The sequence below is a fragment of the Scyliorhinus canicula genome, chromosome 20 (genome assembly GCF_902713615.1).
Source record: "Scyliorhinus canicula chromosome 20, sScyCan1.1, whole genome shotgun sequence".
Lineage (NCBI taxonomy): Eukaryota > Metazoa > Chordata > Chondrichthyes > Carcharhiniformes > Scyliorhinidae > Scyliorhinus > Scyliorhinus canicula.
The window spans coordinates 58,845,425-58,863,601 of NC_052165.1; the positions used below are offsets into that span (position 1 = coordinate 58,845,425).

At 46.9% G+C, this 18,177-nt stretch overlaps 1 protein-coding gene across 6 annotated transcripts in view; it reads right to left on the reverse strand.

The window, feature by feature from the left end:
* bicd1a (bicaudal D homolog 1a) overlaps positions 1–18,177 on the reverse strand; it is a 284,259-nt gene that overhangs the window by 152,692 nt on the left and 113,390 nt on the right. For 5 of the 6 annotated variants that reach the window (XM_038780008.1, XM_038780010.1, XM_038780009.1 and 2 more), the window contains exon 2: positions 12,994–13,206. The exons of the other annotated variant lie outside the window; for it this stretch is intronic. In XM_038780008.1, the coding sequence (XP_038635936.1) occupies positions 12,994–13,206 (213 nt within the window). The remainder of the gene's footprint in view (positions 1–12,993; positions 13,207–18,177) is intronic. 6 annotated transcript variants of the gene reach the window in all.

The window sequence follows — 18,177 nt, forward strand, 5'->3', positions numbered from 1 at the left end:
CCAGACAGAGCGAGGGAGGCCAAAGGGCCCAGAGCGAGGGAGGCAGAGGTCCCCAGAGCGAGGAGGGCCAAAGACCCCAGAGCGAGGGAGACAATGGCTAAGTAAACGCTAAGATGGCTGCTGACTGTGCTGGCACAATGAAATGCACAAGCTGAAGAGTTTAGCGCAGAGCAAACAAATGGCTGAGAAGTAGCTGAATGGTTCAAAATAGAGGGCAGATTGTTTTCATCTGGGACTAAATGGGGGTGGAGATATGGAGTGTTCCTGCTATGGAGGCTGATGCGAAACCTGCCATATCTTCCTGCCCTGATCCTTATGCATCCGAGGGTTTAATGCCGTATTCTGTGGCAGGACAGGCTTGATTGCTCGTGTCCTGCTATCATACCTGGGTGCCTTCACTGACTCAGTTGTCGAAAGAAAATGGATCTCCAGGAACTCCCTGAGGCATGAGGTCAACAAGAAAATAAACAGATGAAACAACAGTTGATTGTCCTTCAAGACCAAATGCAAAAGGAACATGTGACCATTCAGCAACATGATGACATGACGACTGTCTTAAACAGCGGAATGAAGAAACTCAACAAGACCTTGCTGAAGTACAGGAAAACTCAAGATGAAGCAACAAACTTTGCAAATAAAGGAAAAGTCCATTGACAAACCTTCACACATTACAAGAATTCCTCAGGTCAAACGTTTGTTGCACTAGGAAATTGGGAAGAGAAGCAGAATGAGTTAAACATCAATCTGAATAAATTGAAGAGCCAGTTTGTAGAGAAGACTCAGCAATGTTCCATTTTCCAGGAGAAGGCCAAAGGAAACAGACTGAAGAGCTGAAGAAGGAGATGTAGGGCAAAGAGGAGGCATGGAAAGTAAAAGCCGTAGAACTTTCCAAGCTGCCGATAGAGAACTAGACAGAAATCAGATCAGGAAATGTAAATCTGGCACTGAAGCGCAAGGACCCAGAAGAAAAAGCACTGGATGTCTCAGATGTACTGAGAACCAATGAGCTGAATGCAAAGATTCATGGGCGGGATTCTGTGATCCTGAGGCTAAGTGTTGACGCCGTCAGGATCAGCAATTCTGGTTCCTACAGGGGGCCAGCACAGCATGCACTGTGGCACCAGTGCCAACGCGCGCATGCACAGTGGCTTCCCTCAACACGCGCATGCGCAGTGGCTTCCCTCAATGCGGCGGGCCCAAGGCAACATGGCGCAGGACTACAGGGGCTGGTGCGGAAGAAAAAATTTCCCCAGTCACAGAGGCCAGCCCGTCGATTGGTGGGTCCCGATCGCAGGCCAGGCCACATCAGAGGTCCCCCCCCCCCCCCCCCCCCAACAGGCCGCCTCCAGGAGCTTCCATGCTGAGTTGCCGCCGGCTAAGAGGTGTGGACGCGCCGGTAGGACTCGGCGTTTTTAACGACGGCCGATCGGCCCATCCCGGGCAGATAATCGGCGGGCCGGCCGCGTAGAGCGGCCCACGACCGGCGCCAATGGTGCAGATTCTCCGCCCTGCAGAGAATCGCGTGCCGGTGTCGGGGCGGCGTGGCGCGATTCATATCGGTCGCGGGGATTCTCCGGTCTGGCCCCGGGCTGAGAGAATCCCACCCCATAAGCTTGCAAAATGGTTTGTAAACAAAACAGTAAAACAAATGTGTGGCTGAGACAATGAGACAAGGGGAAATGAAGGCTCCATTTGCAAAATGCATAGATTCAGCAAGAATCCGGCGACGCACCCCACAGAAAAAGAAAATTCAAGTCCACTCTCGGAAGGAATGGAATGCACATTCCCCAGGACGGATGGGATAAATCAGACGAGTTGTTCACAAATAGAAACACAACTCAAAGAAGTGGAAAAAATGAATCAAGTGGAGATAATCAAGTAATGGAATCAAAGAGCACTACTACCATCCCTCCAAGCGTGATGGACCAAAATGTGTGAAAACTATCAAACCTCAAGACCGTCTGAATTTATAAAGTCAGACACTGTGGAGGTAAAAGAGATTTCTAGTAAGATTGTGGGCGAGATTCTGTGTCCCGCCGCACTTGTTTTCTGCGCGGCACGCTGGGGACGTGCCGATGGGGTCGGCAGCAGAATCCTCCGTCCCGGCAGCCGGCCAATGGGATTTCCCATTGTGGGCACCCCCACACCGTTGGGAAATCTGGGGGCGTGAGCGCGCTGCCAGCAAAGCGGAGGATCCCGCCGATGGAGAATCCAGCCCTGTATTGTAAAACTCTGTTGGACTGGAGAAAAGTTTTCTTTACTGAAGAAAGGTGGACGTTGCTCGTCAGAACATGAGGCTGGAGGATAGCACTGCCCACGGTATGATGTATACAGTCACATGGTAACAGACTCAGAGAGAATACTCTGGAACTCAATCTGTGTGGAGAAGCAGCTCTACACATGATGGTATCCTGGGATCTGCAAATAGTTAAACGCCTAAACAGATCAAGTTAAGCAAGTTTAGCACACTGGGCTAAATTGCTGGCTTTGACAGCAGACCAAGGCAGGCCAGCAGCACGGTTCAATTCCCGTAACAGCCTCCTCGAACAAGCGCCGGAATGTGGCGACTAGGGGCTTTTCACAGTAACTTCATTGAAGCCTACTCGTGACAATAAGCGATTTTCATTTCATTTCATTTTCATATATACAATCTCAAGATCTTAACATTGAGGCATCTAAAGAACCTATATCACAACTTCATTGGCATTTATAAATCTTTCAATCTCTGCTTTAAACATACTCATTGACTGAGCTTCCATAGCCCTCTTGGGTAGGGAATTCCAAAGATTCACGAGCCTCTGAGTAAAAAACATTCCTCTCAACTCGGTCCCAAGTGGTTTCCCTCTTATTTTGAAATTGTACTCCCTGGTTCTAGACTCCTCAGCTAGGGGAAACATCTTACCTGCGTCTACCTTATCTATCCCATTAATATTTTGTGGGGTTAAATAAGATCATCTCTGGGATCCACTAGCCACATCTGACATTGTGAGAATGACCTGCTTATTCGTACTCTGTTTTTTACCTGTTAGCCACTCCATATTGCCTCCTAGTCCATGTGCTTTTATTTTACTAATCAACCTCCTATGGGGAAAGTTTATCAGGTTTACGACATCCACCGACTTCCTTTATCAATTCGGTTAGTAACATCCTCAAAACAATCCAACAGGCTCATCAAACATAATTAACCATCCATAAATCCATGTTGACTATACCCAATCAATCATGATTATTCCCAAGTGTACATTAATGACATCCTTTATAACAGATTCTAGCATTTTCCTTATTATTGATGTAAGGCGAACAGTTCTGTAGTTCCCTGTTTTCTCTCTTCCTCCCTTCTTAAATTGTGGGGTGCCATTTGCCACCTTCCAATCTGCAGGAACCATTCCAGAATCTATAGAATTGTGAAAGATGATCACCAATGCATCACTCTTTCCATAGCTACCCCTTTCAACATATATTAAAAATAATTTCCTGCTGTTGACTTGTGATCATCAGGATCCAGGTTGAGCCCACCACAGATCGAGGGCAGAATTTTCACCGAGGTCCTTCCATGTTTCTGCCATAAATTCAGTGGAAAGACTCAAAGTGGCCACTCAAGCTGTTTCCATGGGATTTCTAATGGATCTTCTGCCAAAGTTATAGCAGAAGGTGGGGAGATCTCTGTGGAAATTCTATTTAGTATTCCTTAATCAAGCCAACAGGCACGACATATCACAGGCCAGTATGAGCAATGACAAAGGCAATGGTTTAGTTCAAGTTCAGATCCACTCAGAAGCTGACATCCTTCATTGTCCGTCAGAACTTTCCATGCAAAGTTATAGAACTCCATACACAGCAATTCTGCGAGGGTCACATGATACTGTGCAACAAAAAATCATTTGCCCGACCGATGGCAGCCACAGTGAAAGTGTGGAAATTACAGAGAAACATACAAAACAGGAGCAATCGGCCATTTGGCACTCCGAGCCTGTTCCACCATACATTATGATCATGGCTCATCATCCAACTCAGAAACCTGTCCCTGTCGAGGTGATGGAGAATTGCAATTTGACGTCAAATCGGCACCTGCCGCGATTTCAGCGTCAAAACCGATCCTCCACCCAATCGCCTTTCCCGACTTTAGCGTCAGCTAGCGGAGAATCCGCCACACAACGTTTTAGCCTCAACTGCTTTCTGTGGTAGCAAATTCCACAAGCTCACCACTCTCTGGGTGAAGAAATTTCTCATCTCTGTCCTAAATGGTTTACCCTGTCTCCTCAGACTGTGACCCCTGGTTCTGGACACACCCACCATCAGTAACATCCTTCCTGCATCTACCATGTTCAAATTTTATAATTTTCCCCTCTCATTCTTCTAAACTCCAGCAAATATAATCCTAACAGACTCAATCTCCTCATACTTTAGCCCTGCCACCCCAGGGATCAGTCTGGTAAACCTTTACTGCACTTACTATAGCAAGAACAACCTTCCTCAGATATGGGGTGAAATTCTCCGACCCCCAGCAGGGTCGGAGAATCGCCTGGGGCCACCGAAAATCCCGCCCCCGCCGTGGCAGAGATTCTCCGCCACCCGGGAAGTGGCGGGAATCTCGCCACTCCGATTGGAGAGGCCGCTACGGTGATTCTCCGGCCCGGATCGGCCAAAGTCCCGCCGCTGGGAGGCCTCTCCCGCCACCGAGGTTTAAACCACCTCTGGAATGGCAGGATCAGCGGCACGAGCGGGCCCCGGGGTCCTGGGGGGGGGGGGGGGGGGGGTGGGGGGCGCGATCGAACCCCGGGGGGTGCCCCCACGGTGGCCTGGCCCGCGATCGGGGCCCCCCGCTGAGACTCCGGGCCAGTGCCCTGGCTGCACTATTTCTCCTCCGCGGCCGCCACGGCCTCCGCCATGGCAGAAGCGGAAGAGAACCCCATATCGCGCATGCGCCGGCAGTGACGTTAGCGCTGACGTCACTGCCGGCGCATGCGCCGACCGGTGAAAGCCTTTCGGCCAGCCCTGCTGCTGGGGGCGCCGGTTTTTTGCGCCAGTCTTCTGGTGCCAACCGCTCCGGCGCGGGGCTGGCCCCCAAAGGTGGGGAGAATTCCCCACCTTTGGGGAGGCCCGACCCCTGAGTGGTTGGCGCCACTCCCCTACTCCGGGACCCTCCGTCACGCCGAGTAGGGGAGAATGCCGCCCATGGAGACCAAAACTGCAAACAATATTCCAGGTGTGGCCTCACCAAGGCCCTGTATAATAGCAGCAAAACATCCCTGCTCCTGTACTCGGATCCTGTTGCTACAAAGTCCAACATACCATTTTACCTTCTTTACCGTCTCCTGCATCTGCATGTTTACTTTCAGCGGCTGGTGTACAAGGCCACCTCAGGTCTTGTAACACATTCCCATCCTTCAATCTATAGCCATTCAGATAATAATTTGCCTTCATGTTTTTGTTATCAAAGTGGATAACCTCACATTTCTCCACATTATACTGCATCTGCCATATATTTTCCCACTCATTCAGCTTGTCCAAATCACACTGAAGCATCGATGCATCCTCCTCAGAGCTCATCCTCCCACCCAGCTTTATGTCATCTGCAAATTTTAATATATTACGTTTAGTTCCCTCATCTAAATCATTAATACATATGATGAAGACTGGGATACTAGCACTGATCCCAGTGGCACATCCACTAGTCACTGGCTGCCTTTCGGAAACAGACCCGTTTATTCCTACTCTTTGTTTTCTGTCTGCAAACCAGTTTTCTATTCATTTCAATAGACTACCCCCAATCACATGCATTTTAATTCTATACGCTGATCTCTTATGTGGGACTTTGTTGAACCCCATCTGAAAGTCCAAATAAACCCCATCCACTGGCTCCCCCTTATCAACTCTACTAGTTACATCCTCAAAAGGATTCCAGGTCAAACATTATTTCCCTTTTGTTAATCCATGCTCTTTTGATTTCCCGGATCCTCTCTCAGGCTCGCTCTTTCTCACATCCCTTTATCTTCCCGGCTCCACTCTTAGTCTCGCTTTTTCTCGCGCTCTTTTATCTCCCTGACTCCAATCTCAGTCTCGCTCTTTTTCAGGCTCTTTGATCACCCCAACTCCAATCTCAGTCTCTCATTTTCTTACGCTCTTTTAATCTCTCGGATCCGCTCTCAGTCTCGCTCTTTCTCATGCACCTTTATCACCCCGGTCCAACTCTCGGTCTCGCTTTTTCCCACACTATTTTATTCACCCAGCACCACTCTGTATCGCTCTTTCTCACATTCCTTTATCACCCCAACTCCACTTAGTCTCACTTTTTCTCACTCTTTTATCTCCCTGGTTTCAATCTCAGTCTCGCTCTTTACATAGAACATTACAGCACAGTACGGGACCTTCGGCCCTCGATGTTGCTCTCGCATTCTTTTATCTCCCCAGCTCCGCTCTGTCTCACTCTTTCTCACATTCTATCTACCCGGCTCTGCTCTCTGTCTCACTCTTTCTCACATTCTATCTTCCCGTCTCCACTCTCAGTCTCTCTATTTCTTGTGCTCTTTTATCTCCCCGGCTCCACTCGGAGTCTCGCTCCTTCTCGTCCTCTTTTAGGACATTTTTTAGCTTTTATAAAACTGCTAGTTTCAGAACGATAAAACATTGGTCATTATCATCAGTCGTGAATTGCACTGAAACGTGCTCACAGACAACTTGTGCTCTTTTGCTCTGAGACTTGTGGTTATTAGAACAATTCTCTCGGAGAATGCGGGACCTGTGTGTTTCTCTTTAACCAATCAGATTGAACAATCTTTACTTAGACACACAAAATAAAAGAAGTACAGTTAACTCTAATTAAAGCAGTGGGAGGAAAAGTAAGGTGAGATGAAGGGAAAGAGACAGAAAGTTGAAAAAAATAGGCCCCAGCAATTATTAAAATCTGAAGGCACGAGACTGCGGGCTGTAAAAGTTCATTTTCAGCATCATGGGGTGTTCTTTTGGCAATAATGCATATATATCACTTAATTAAAAATTCACAATCTTGAAAAGACAAACCCCAACATTTTCTGGTGATTTTAGTGAGTATCTTTTGATTAAGTATTGCATCTTCACGCCCTTCCAAACGTTTCCATGCCATGTGAGATCCTGTTATAGTGTAGTTCCTGAAACAGCAAGGCACCATGCATATCCATGTTTAACTGCACATTGCAGAGCCTTATGTTTCTATCTGATTTCTTCCTTAATACAAGATGAGTGCTGATCACCTCACTATTGTTCCTCTTACAAAATACAGGGCATTGTGCAAGATGAATTGACCATTACAGCATCATTAGCACAGCTCCATATTCCCATCAGCATGTGGCAGCACTGTTACACTTCAAATATCCCACTGTTAATACTGGATTTCACCCAGTTAAATAAGATCGTCATTGTGTGACCTGGGTTTGACCCGTTGTCCTGTTGTTGACTGCTGACTGGGACGCATTCTGTGAATGAATCAACTGCTGGGTGGAAATACAAGGTCTTAGTTGCTAAATGAGTGCCTCTATGACAGAAAACATTCACATTTTATTCATTGGATTCAAATTTTTTTTAGTAAACTTAACATGAAGGCTGTTCAGGCTCTGATGTTTCTGCAGCTTCAGTCTGTTCCTAGCCACACTTTCATATGATAATGCTCAGGCCGTGCTCGTATCTCAAGCAGAGCCTGGCCTCCAATCATCTTGGAACCCCGTTGCCATTGGAGCACGATTCCGCTCTGTCGAGACCACGTGGTAGTCCTGTGCAATGTCCAAACAGTGTTACATCCTCCATTGCTCAAAATTAGGTTTGGAACGTCAGGGCGCTCCTGGACAGCTCCAGCGGACACAGGTTTGAGTACTGAATTACCAAAGCAGCTCAGGATCATAGGCGGCAGTGAGAAACATCGAGAGACTTCATTGGGAACATGCAGAGGTAAAGTGAAGCAGAGGGCAGAGACCTCATCTGCCTGACCCATCGGGCACCACCTGCCCCAAGTGGTGGGGCCTACAGGTAGATCGCTTATCAACCATCTCAGGGCCCACAAGGGACTACTTCAGACAGATGGATTTACTTTGTGTACTGGTTGTGGAGGCTTATCTGTTTTGCCAGCAGTGTGTTCAGGAATTTCCCATAATTTCTCACAGTCAGTGACGGTCGCCCAATTCAATTAGACAATTCCATAGACACAGCTAGAATGAAACAGTGGCAAACATGGAGCAGAAGTGTTGTGATACTCAATCAGACAGTGCTGAGGAGAATCAGATTCCTAAATAAGCATTCACTAGGTGAATATCTACCACAGGCTATCGCAATCGTTGGCAAAGCTCCCAACTTACAACAATATAAAATATCTCAGCTCCGCCTTCCATATTAAAGGAGAACTGTCTTTGCAAAAAGTGGTTGTCTCGGACAGCACGGTGGCGCAGTGGTTAGCATTGCTGCCTCACAGCGACGAGGTCCCAGGTTAGATCCTGGCTCTGGGTCACTGTTCGTGTGGAGTTTGCAGATTATCCCCGTGTTAGCGTGGGTTTCGCCCCCCACAACTCAAAGATGTGCAGGCTAGGTGGATTGGCCACGCTAAATTTCTTCCCAGGATCTTAAAGGAAATGGATGAGGGAATTGTAGATGCTTTAAACATGAACTTTCCAAGCTCTCTTTGATTCAGGAACAGACCTTTGAGTTGTAAAATTGCAAATATAACCACTGTTTAGAAAGATACAAGAGAGAAGCCAGGAAAATATAGACCTAGCATCCATTATTACCATTATCATCGAAATTTAAAGGGCAGCACAGTGGCGAAGTGGTTAGCACTGCTGCCTCACTGCGCTGAGGACCTGGGTTCGATCCCGGCCCTGGGTCACTGTCCATATTGAGTTTGCACATTCCCCCCATGTCTGCGTGTGTGTCACCCTCACAACCCAAAGATGTGCAGAGTAGGTGGATTGGCCACGCTAAATTGCCCCTTAATTGGAAAAAAAAAAGTATTGGTACTCGAAATTTAAAATAAAATTATTTTGGGCAATTCTCATTCCTGCCGGCGGCGGATTTGCTGGGGCCAGAATTGGCGCTCGAGAACTTGACAAGCTGGAACTGCTTATAAGCACTCAACTCCCCCCACACACTAATTCCAGCCAAGAAGATATCTCCATGCAGAGCAACACCATGCTTTGCCGAGACGGATCTTGAGAGAATGTTGGGTGTGGTGGAGGAAAGGCGGGACACCCTCTTCCCCAGGGTGGGCAGGAGGTTGCCACCCGCAGTCGTTAACCAGGCCTGGGTGGAGGTTGAGGCCCAGGCTCTCAGCATAGTCAGCCTCACCAGGCAGACTGGCATGCAGTGTTGCAAGAAGATGAACGACCTCCTTAGAACAGCTCGGGTGAGCCAGAGCCACCACCTGTTCCCTGCCATCATTCCTTTCCCTCACTCCTCACATCACACCCCACACTCCAATAGAGGCCAATCAAACCCATCTGCCTCCATCTCCCTCACATCGCACTCTGCACAAAACCCCAACACTTGTATTGCCCTCTTTGGCCAAGCACACACATACCACCAGGAACATATCCATCATGTAACTCGCTTCCATGTATCTCACCATGTCCTTTCTTTGTCACCTAGGTAAAGATGGCCCACAACAGAAGGGAGCAGGAGAAGAACAGAGGAGGCATACCGGCCCACCAGGCTCTCTCTCCCCCCCCCCCCCCCCCCCCCCCCCCCGCCAAACAGGTGGCAATGGCATTATCCAGAGAGGTGCAGAAGAGGATGTGAATGAGGGAGTGCACTGAGTGTGTGCCAGCCCCTGGTGGGCCACTGATTGAGCTTGGCCACACCCATCCAGTTGATGGGTCAGCTGGAATCTGAGGATTTCCAAAGTGGTGCCCTGGGTGGGCTCCCAAATAACCAGAGGCTCTGTGAACATTTACAGGACACAGTGAGTAGTCAGCAGAGTGAGCATCCAGGGGCCCGTAACTTGTACCAAATGGTTGAGTTTAAGACAAATACTGCAGCAATGGTGTTCAGATCCAGGCCTCCCCGATCCTGAGGGCGGACACCAAGCTGTCAGCCAGTCACTCTCTGCTACTCACCCCGGCTTTGGCGGTCACCCCCAGCAAGCTGTACAATTTTTTAACAGTTTCAAACTTTGCTTACATTTCTCTCCCCCTCAGCAGCCATGGTGACCAGTCCCTGTTTGTAAATACCTGTAGCAAACCGTGTCCGCTTGACTTCCACCTGAGAGGGGTGGGGCATCATGGAGGCCCAGATCATAGTGGGTCAAACGCGCTACTCACATTTAAATGCATGCAAATACCGGTTTTGCATGCCCCACCTTGTTATCTCCAACAGCGAGTGACCAGGGATGGCCCTGAAACGGCGCTGAGCACGGACTTCGATTTTGGTTGGATGCCCGATTCTCCACCCGAGCGGAATTTGCGGCGTCGCCAGGCGGAGAATTTCACCCAATTTGTTGGCCTTGAAAGGAATGCTGTGCGAATTCACCAGAATGTCAACCGGGGCTTCACTGGTTAAAACATGGAGAGATTACATAAATGAATTAGGCATGCATTCCCTGGACTATTGAAGGTGGTTGGGTGTGTTGATCAAGATGTTTAGGATTTTGGAAAGAACAGATAGGACAAATCAAGAGGAACATTTGCCACTGAGAATGCAAAACAACCCCAAAATCAGAGCCAGGCCATTCTGCTGGGAAGTCAGGAAATATGGGCCAAGATTCTCTGGCTTCCCCGCAGCATGTTTATCAGCGACGGGACGCAGTTCGCCGTTGGCCAGCGGCGGGATCTCCTGGAAACCCACTGCAGGAATACACCATCGGCGGGAACGGAAGATCCGGCTGGCATGAAGAGCTGGAAGATCTCACCCATTGTTTCATGCAAAGGATGATAGTTTGGAACTCTCTCCCATAAAATGCCATCAATGTTAGCCTAATTAATCACCTCAAATACAAGATAAATAGATTTTTGCTGGTCAAGGATATTAAGGAATACGGAGCGAAGGTGGGTGAATAGAGTTAAGTATCAGCCAGGATTTTGGTGAATGGCGAACAGACTCAAGGGGCTGAATGGTGTATTCCTATTCCTATGAGATAGCCAAGGTGTGCTAGTCTGCTCGAACACCAACATGACAACATGACACAAGTTAGCTTCCTCAAACCTTCGCTCCTTTCTTACAGTGACTTAGTAAGCTCAAATTCCTTTAGCTGGATGCAGCAGGAATAGATTAGACACTTCTCTGAAGGGACGGATTTTTTTTTTATTATTTAGAAAATACAAATCCCCAAAGCCAAGTGATAGCCTCCCCATTTACTGAGTTTAAGGCGAGTAGTCTGTAGAGGGCACACCCCTCAGGAATGAGGAATGAAAACATATCGCTGAAAAATGTTCTATACTTTTAAAATACAAAGCATGTAATAATCCCAAAGCACAATACCATCATATATATTATATACATATAAAGAGCAAGGTATCTTCATGCTACCTTATCCAGTGAATAGGAAGAATGGGGTTGATCATGATTAGGCTGGCAATGAAGAAACCTTGGACTCCATTCTCTGCTGGACACGATTTGGCGGAGACTCGGTTCCGATGCTGAAATCGCAGCGCGCGCCGATTTCTCGTCAGATTGCAATTCTTGTTGCCTCGACAGCGGCGTCAATGCATTCCGGAACGCACATACCGCAAACGCCCGCTTTAGCAGGCCTGACCCGGTATTCTCCGGGGCTTCCGCGATTCTTCGCCTCCGAATGGCCGAATTCCCGACTGCTAAACTCACTTGCGCTTTTAAAAATCGTGAAACAGGCGCCTCAGAAGGGCATTCTCAGATGCACCTTCAAATTTTACAAAAATTCCCAGAAAGTAATGAGAATTCAGGTTGCCAAATAATAGGAAATAAATTATTGCCGCATTAATACAAAGTTCATTGACATTAATATGGTTCTGCCTTTTTCTGCAGAGCGAGAAACCTTTAAATAACGAGGGGAAAATATCTCAATTTATGGATTTTCCTCCAACTTCCTTTGCAATTTAACCCACTGTCTTTACATACCGAACTGGTGTGAAAGAACATCTCACCCAGGCTACCTAGTAGTTTTGAATTTAATTTTTTCGGCAAATGCGCCTAAAAGAACTTGCTGTAGAAACTTGGCTGGAGCAGCCTTGGTGGCTATTTTAGGATGTTCACATCACAGCAAACGCACCTTGTGTCGCAGAACAAGTTTTTTTTCAATGAGATTCAGTTTTGTAACAAGCTATAACCTGATCCCATAATATTCTATCGATAGATGTGGCAAATGGTTTGTTCAGGCATTTGCCTTGATTCCACTCATTTCAAAAGTATTTCACAGATTCTAACCACATCTGGCAGTAAATTCCCAATCAGTTGTGATGCACACGAGGTGCTCCCAGATTCAGTCAATGCTCCGATCTCAGTCATGGTGGTGGCACAGCCGGTACATTTGGTTTCAGCTCCCTCAGGACTAGGGAATGGGAAGTACTGCTCCTGAGGATCTGTGCTAGAAAATATGCATGTATAGCTATTGGATGGAGATAGGAATAGGCCAATTTATGCTCCCGAGCCCCTGTGTTTAAATGGCTGTCTACACTCATTTATGAAGCCTCTATTGAAGAATAACCACTTGGGTGAAGTGCTGGAGGTCTGTGCGTACTCTTGAAACTGTAACTCAGAGCCTACCAAAACCTCCAGAGCCGACCGAAACCTCCAGTATACAAAACGAGAACAGCATTCAGAAGGATTGATACATCGGATGACTGTTGTGCACCTATTATATCACATCAGGAAGCAATACATCAGGACACATCTCAACATAAAGCAATTGATTGTCACAACATATTTTGCACAAGAATCATCAACTGTACTTTGCAGAAATGCAACTATTTGCTGTAGTGTTCCCCGTCAATTCAGCTTTCCTATAACTGGCTAATGTGGGATTCCTCGCTTCCTGGTCTAGAGCAGCAAAATCACCGTGGTTACCTCCTTGAGATCCAAAGAAATAGCACCGAGTCGTTCATTTTCGGACTGGACGTTGACCACAACCGTCCTGGCTTGTTTCAGCTCTGTCTGCAGCTCCAGGATCTTACTGAGGTAATACGCCTCCTTTGATGCGGACTCCTGCAGAAGAGTCTCCTCACGGGTCTCACCATCTTCTGCCACTTTACGATGATTCGAATAGGCCTGTCCAAATGCCTGAAAAATAAATGCAGTGACATCTTTCATCCTTGTGCACACAAGACCATTGAGCATTACTTGCAATCGGTTAACAAATAACTTTGCATTTAGAGTCAAAGCCGTCCAAGTCGATTTTATATTAAGTGAGACATGTAGCTGCGATTATATTACAAGGCAATAAAACATTGCAACTGTTCGGCAGTGTGAGGGCTGCAAAATAGCAATAAAACTAACATCTGCTGATCTGACAGAACTCTGCAAATAATTCTTTAGCTGTGCTGCTAAATACATTCTTGACAGCTTGAAAAGGACATGAAGAAAAAAATAACCAATGTGCATAACCTAGTCAGAAATTTGTATTCACCAGGATTTTGCAACAAAAGTAAGAGTGAAGTTGTCAGTTCTCACCGTTCTTAAAATGTGAACAGGTGAACAATCTCCGGAAAATCACGTGGGCATTGAAATGTGAAAATCAGGTAGTTACTGTCCAAGGTGCCCCACTTCGCCAGAGATTGTAGGGCCTAATCTTCCTCGGAGTGGGTATCAGCGTTGGAATGCAACTCCGTACCAACTTACCTGGGCCATGTTTCATCAGTGTCTGTCTCACCCGACCATCCTGACTCAGGCCGAGTGAGATTCGGGCAGCACAGCGGGTCGCCACCTCCAGCCTCGGAGTCTAAAAGAATTGGAGCGAAGGAGGACAACGGCCCACCCCCATTTTACGGCACAAGCTGCCATAAAGCAGATAGGTTTAAAGGTCTCATTGAAAGTATCAGGCAATGGAGAAGGTAAGGTAAGTGGGTGGGATTTGTGGGATGAGAAGAGGTCTGATGTGCCATCAATGAACACACGACGAGTGGTGAACGTAACTGAGGCTTTAATAAACTAAACAGGAAGCCTCCTGGCCTCTGATCCCGAACTGGGGCAGTGGCGGAGACCAGCCACCTTTATACCGAGCCCGAGGGGAGGCGGAGCCACCAGGCAGTGGTTTACCACATTACATGTAATGCAGTGGCAGTTTACCACAATACACATATTATATACTACAGTGGTTCGGAGCCAGCAGGGACAAGCCCAGGCATGTAACAATACAACAGTACAATACAATACAGTGGTTTATCACAAGATCGTACATTGGGCAGGGGAAGTTTAAGTGGGGCTGGGTCAAGGGGGAATGTAACTGGGTTGTTGAGCACGGTCCAGCCAGTTCGGATCATGGGGGTGGGGGCAGCTTAGTGGGTGGTGAGTTCCTTGTGGGGCGTGTGGGGGAGCCCATGTGGAGATCAATCTGGTATTTAAAATTAGTTACACTGAAGTTGGAAGAGGTTTTATTTATTTTCCAGAGTAACTATTAGCGTGCCACTGGCAGAACCAGCCAAAGTTAGCGACTTAAATTGCTTTGTCAGATGGCTCCCAGTTCAGTGCAATTGTCCCAGTGAAGTTAGCGCGTCGGAAGACAGCGGTAGAAACCCTTAGCTAGGAAACTCCAGGAGGGCTTCCCGAGCACATCTTTGGGGTATCCCCCAAATTCACCATTGGGGAGCCTGGAAGTTACGGGCCCATTATGATAATAGTGTCTCTCTCGGAAAGCTTCTCAATGAAAAGCTTCTCAATGGCGGATCAGGTTCAGCCAAGGGGCGAAGAGTGGTGAAGGGAAGCTAAATGGGGGTGGCATTAGTGCCCCCCTATCAGATGATGTTGCAGAGAGACAATTTGCAGATAGTAGCAAAACAATCGCTTGGGGATACAGAGGGTGACAGTCTGCAGATACAAAAGAAGCTCTTCCTAGATATGCACACAATGGCTATATTCAGGTGGACAGAAATGGAATGTGCGAGAACTGACCCATGGAGCTACATGATGGTGAGGGCTAGTCAGGCACGTTAAACATTCTGCAAACATCAAGGAGTATAAGCAGCGTTAACACATGGTCACAGTTACAGAATATACTGTTAGTTAATTTAGGTTGGGTCATTTACATGGTGCTAGATGGATGACAGTAGATTCGGAGAAATACAAAGGCAGACTTAGGCGAGGTGCGCTTAATTAGGAAGCAATGGCACATTCGATCTCGAGGGAAGGAGGTTCAGAAAGAAATGGAGGTTGAAGGTGAGGCAGCTTTTGGAAAGAATGGGTGATTTGAAAATGTTTTTCCTTGCACAGCGGGGGATATTGGCAGTTTTGAAAGAAAGTGTCAATGGAGAAGGAACCATTAATATAGTCAGCTTGTATTGGAGTCAGGAAATAGTTATGCTTCCAAATACTGTCATGAATCAAGGGGAAAATTTTAAGGCTGACAAGGAATTGGCATTCACTGCACCGGAGAGTCAGCACCTAACGTACTGCCGCCAACTCTCTAGGTCCCACTGCCATTCAATGTTCACTTGAGCACTGATTGGCACTGGGTGGGAACTCAGTCTGCCCTTGGCAGGTAGCCCCACATGGCCAGGTACAGTGCTGCAGTGGCTAGAAGCGGTACTGCACTGCCTGAGAGTAAGTTCCGGGACCTTCGAAAAGGACCCGGAGGTTCTGGTGGGGTGCAGTTGCGCGTGAGGGTAGGCCGGGGGGGTGGGGGCTCAATGTCCCAGGCAGGGGGGAGGGCGGGAGACTCCCCAACTCTTTGAGGGCCTTCAGAGTGAGGCGTCCCTCCCCACCCCTTCCTGCTGGAGATGCGGAAACGTGCAAAAGTCACTTTCCCACCCTACCCATTCCTGCCAACCTAAAAATTGAGGCTGGGTGGGATAAGACCCTTCAGTAACCATTTAAAGGACTTAATAGATAAATAGGTGGGCTTCCCACCCAAGGTTCTGCCTGCCCAAGTGTGGAACTGAATCTGGTTTCCAGTGGGCGGGTTCCTGGAGGGAATCCGGTCCATTCAATTTTACACCCCAGGCTTCAGAACCTGCCTTGGGGTGGAGCATAAAATTCTGCCCCAAGTGTTAGAGATTTCAGTTATTCCCCGAGGAGCAGGCCAGGACCATTTATTTTATTATTTAGTCCCTTCTAGGAATGATTGAATGCATTCTGTAATTTTAATGGAAAATTATTGGCTGATAGCATGTCTGTTGTTTTTATTTAGGAAAACAGTAACATTTTAGCAAAAGACATTTCTTCAAAACTCTGAATACACACCAAATTATTGTGTCAAATGCTAAACTTTACCCTTTTGGGAGTACTCTAATACTGTTCAATTTAACAGTTCTGAAGGAGGCCATTTGGCCCGTTGTTTATGATGGCTCAATGTTGGAACGACCAAATCTAATTCAAATCCCCAGCTCGCTCCCTGCAACCTCATTTCATCTGGTTCTAATGTTGACCCAATTATTTCCTGAAAGATGGAATTCCAGTCACTGTGGACAAACATCCTGTACTCCAGATTCTCTCTGTGAAAAAGAATTTCTCCAAACCTCACTTTCACTCTCTTGGTGATAATTTTAAATTGGTGACCAAAGAAAATTGAGAGGGGAGAGACAGAGAGAAAAAGCGAGAGAAAAGTTAAAAGAGCAAGCAGAAGGCAGTGACTGTGACTCAATAGCACCGGGGTATTGAAGTATTTGTCCTCAAATAGTTAACCAGTGAACGGCAGGTTGGGTATGCGATATGTACATTTTTGACTCAATGTATGTCAGCCCAGCCATCATGATTAGGAAGAGTGGAATACTCAAGAACATAGCAATTGTTAGACAACAAAAGGTCCATCTAGTTAGTCTCCCATCCTGATATCTGCATGATACATTTATAGTGGCCCTGTTCGAGGTAGCAGAGTGGCGCAGTGGTTAGCACTGCTGCCTCACGGTGCCGAGGACCCAGGTTCGATCCCGGCCCCAGGTCACTGTCCGCGTAGAGTTTACACATTCTCCCAGTGTCTGCGGTGGATCTCACCCCCAAAAACCCAAAGATGTGCCCGGTGGGTGGATTGGCCACGCTAAAATTGTAAAACAATTGGATACTGTAAATTTATTTGAAAAAAAGATAGTGCACTTGTTGATTAATCTTAGCAATCTGTCGAGAGCAGATCCAGAAATAACATGAGGATAAATGCTAGTGATGAAAAATAAATTCAGTGCAAATTGATGGAATCTGCAGGAATTAATCATGGCGTGTTAATCCAGTTAATATTGCATTATCGTGGCATAGCTTCCCAGCAATTTCCATCCAACAAAACACTTTGAACCACTAACAAGAAATGTGATTAATAATTCCAGTGGGTCAAGACACTGAGAAGAACACCGGCCATGCCAAATCCACATCAATGCACAGTGGCCTGCAGAGCATGAGGACAACAGAGGGGTGAAACTTGCGCCATAAATAAAAAGAACCATGTCATTTCAAGATAAATGACTCTGGCTCAGAGTTGGACAGTTATTTATATTCTGGCTTGAGCAGAAGTTGCTGCATTGCCAATAGTTTCCTATTATTTTTCTTGTCTAATTACACACACACACATGTCTTGAAACAGGAAGCTCTTGATGTTCACGCTAATCATCTGATGGTAGGTAGAGAACAAGTGGACCCACACTAATATATTGGATCAGTGCATGTAAGTGCACTTAAAACTGTGTCACATGTGTGGTACAGCGACACTGGACATTTTGCCTAAACCGACTTATCTTCTTCTGAGGAAACTGGAAATTGATTGTCAACGGCAGTTTTTTTTTTTAATTTCATGGTTTTTATTTCTTATGTCATTGCTTGTGACAAAAGATTACCTTCCCTTTGGGGATGAACACAACCAGGATATGAATTTTACAGAACAGGTGTGGTATTACCGAGCTACACTGGAGCACAAGCTACAGGCCAGTTAGCCCAACGTCTGTCTAAGGTCAAATGTTAGCAGCTATGGTTAAAGAAGTTATAACAGGGCACTAATTACTCAAGGTAATTAGGCAGAGGCAACCTGATTGTGAGAAAGGGAAAGCATATTGAACCAACTTATTGGAGTTCTTTGACAAAGTAACCCGTGTTGTGGATAGAGGGGAACCAATGGAT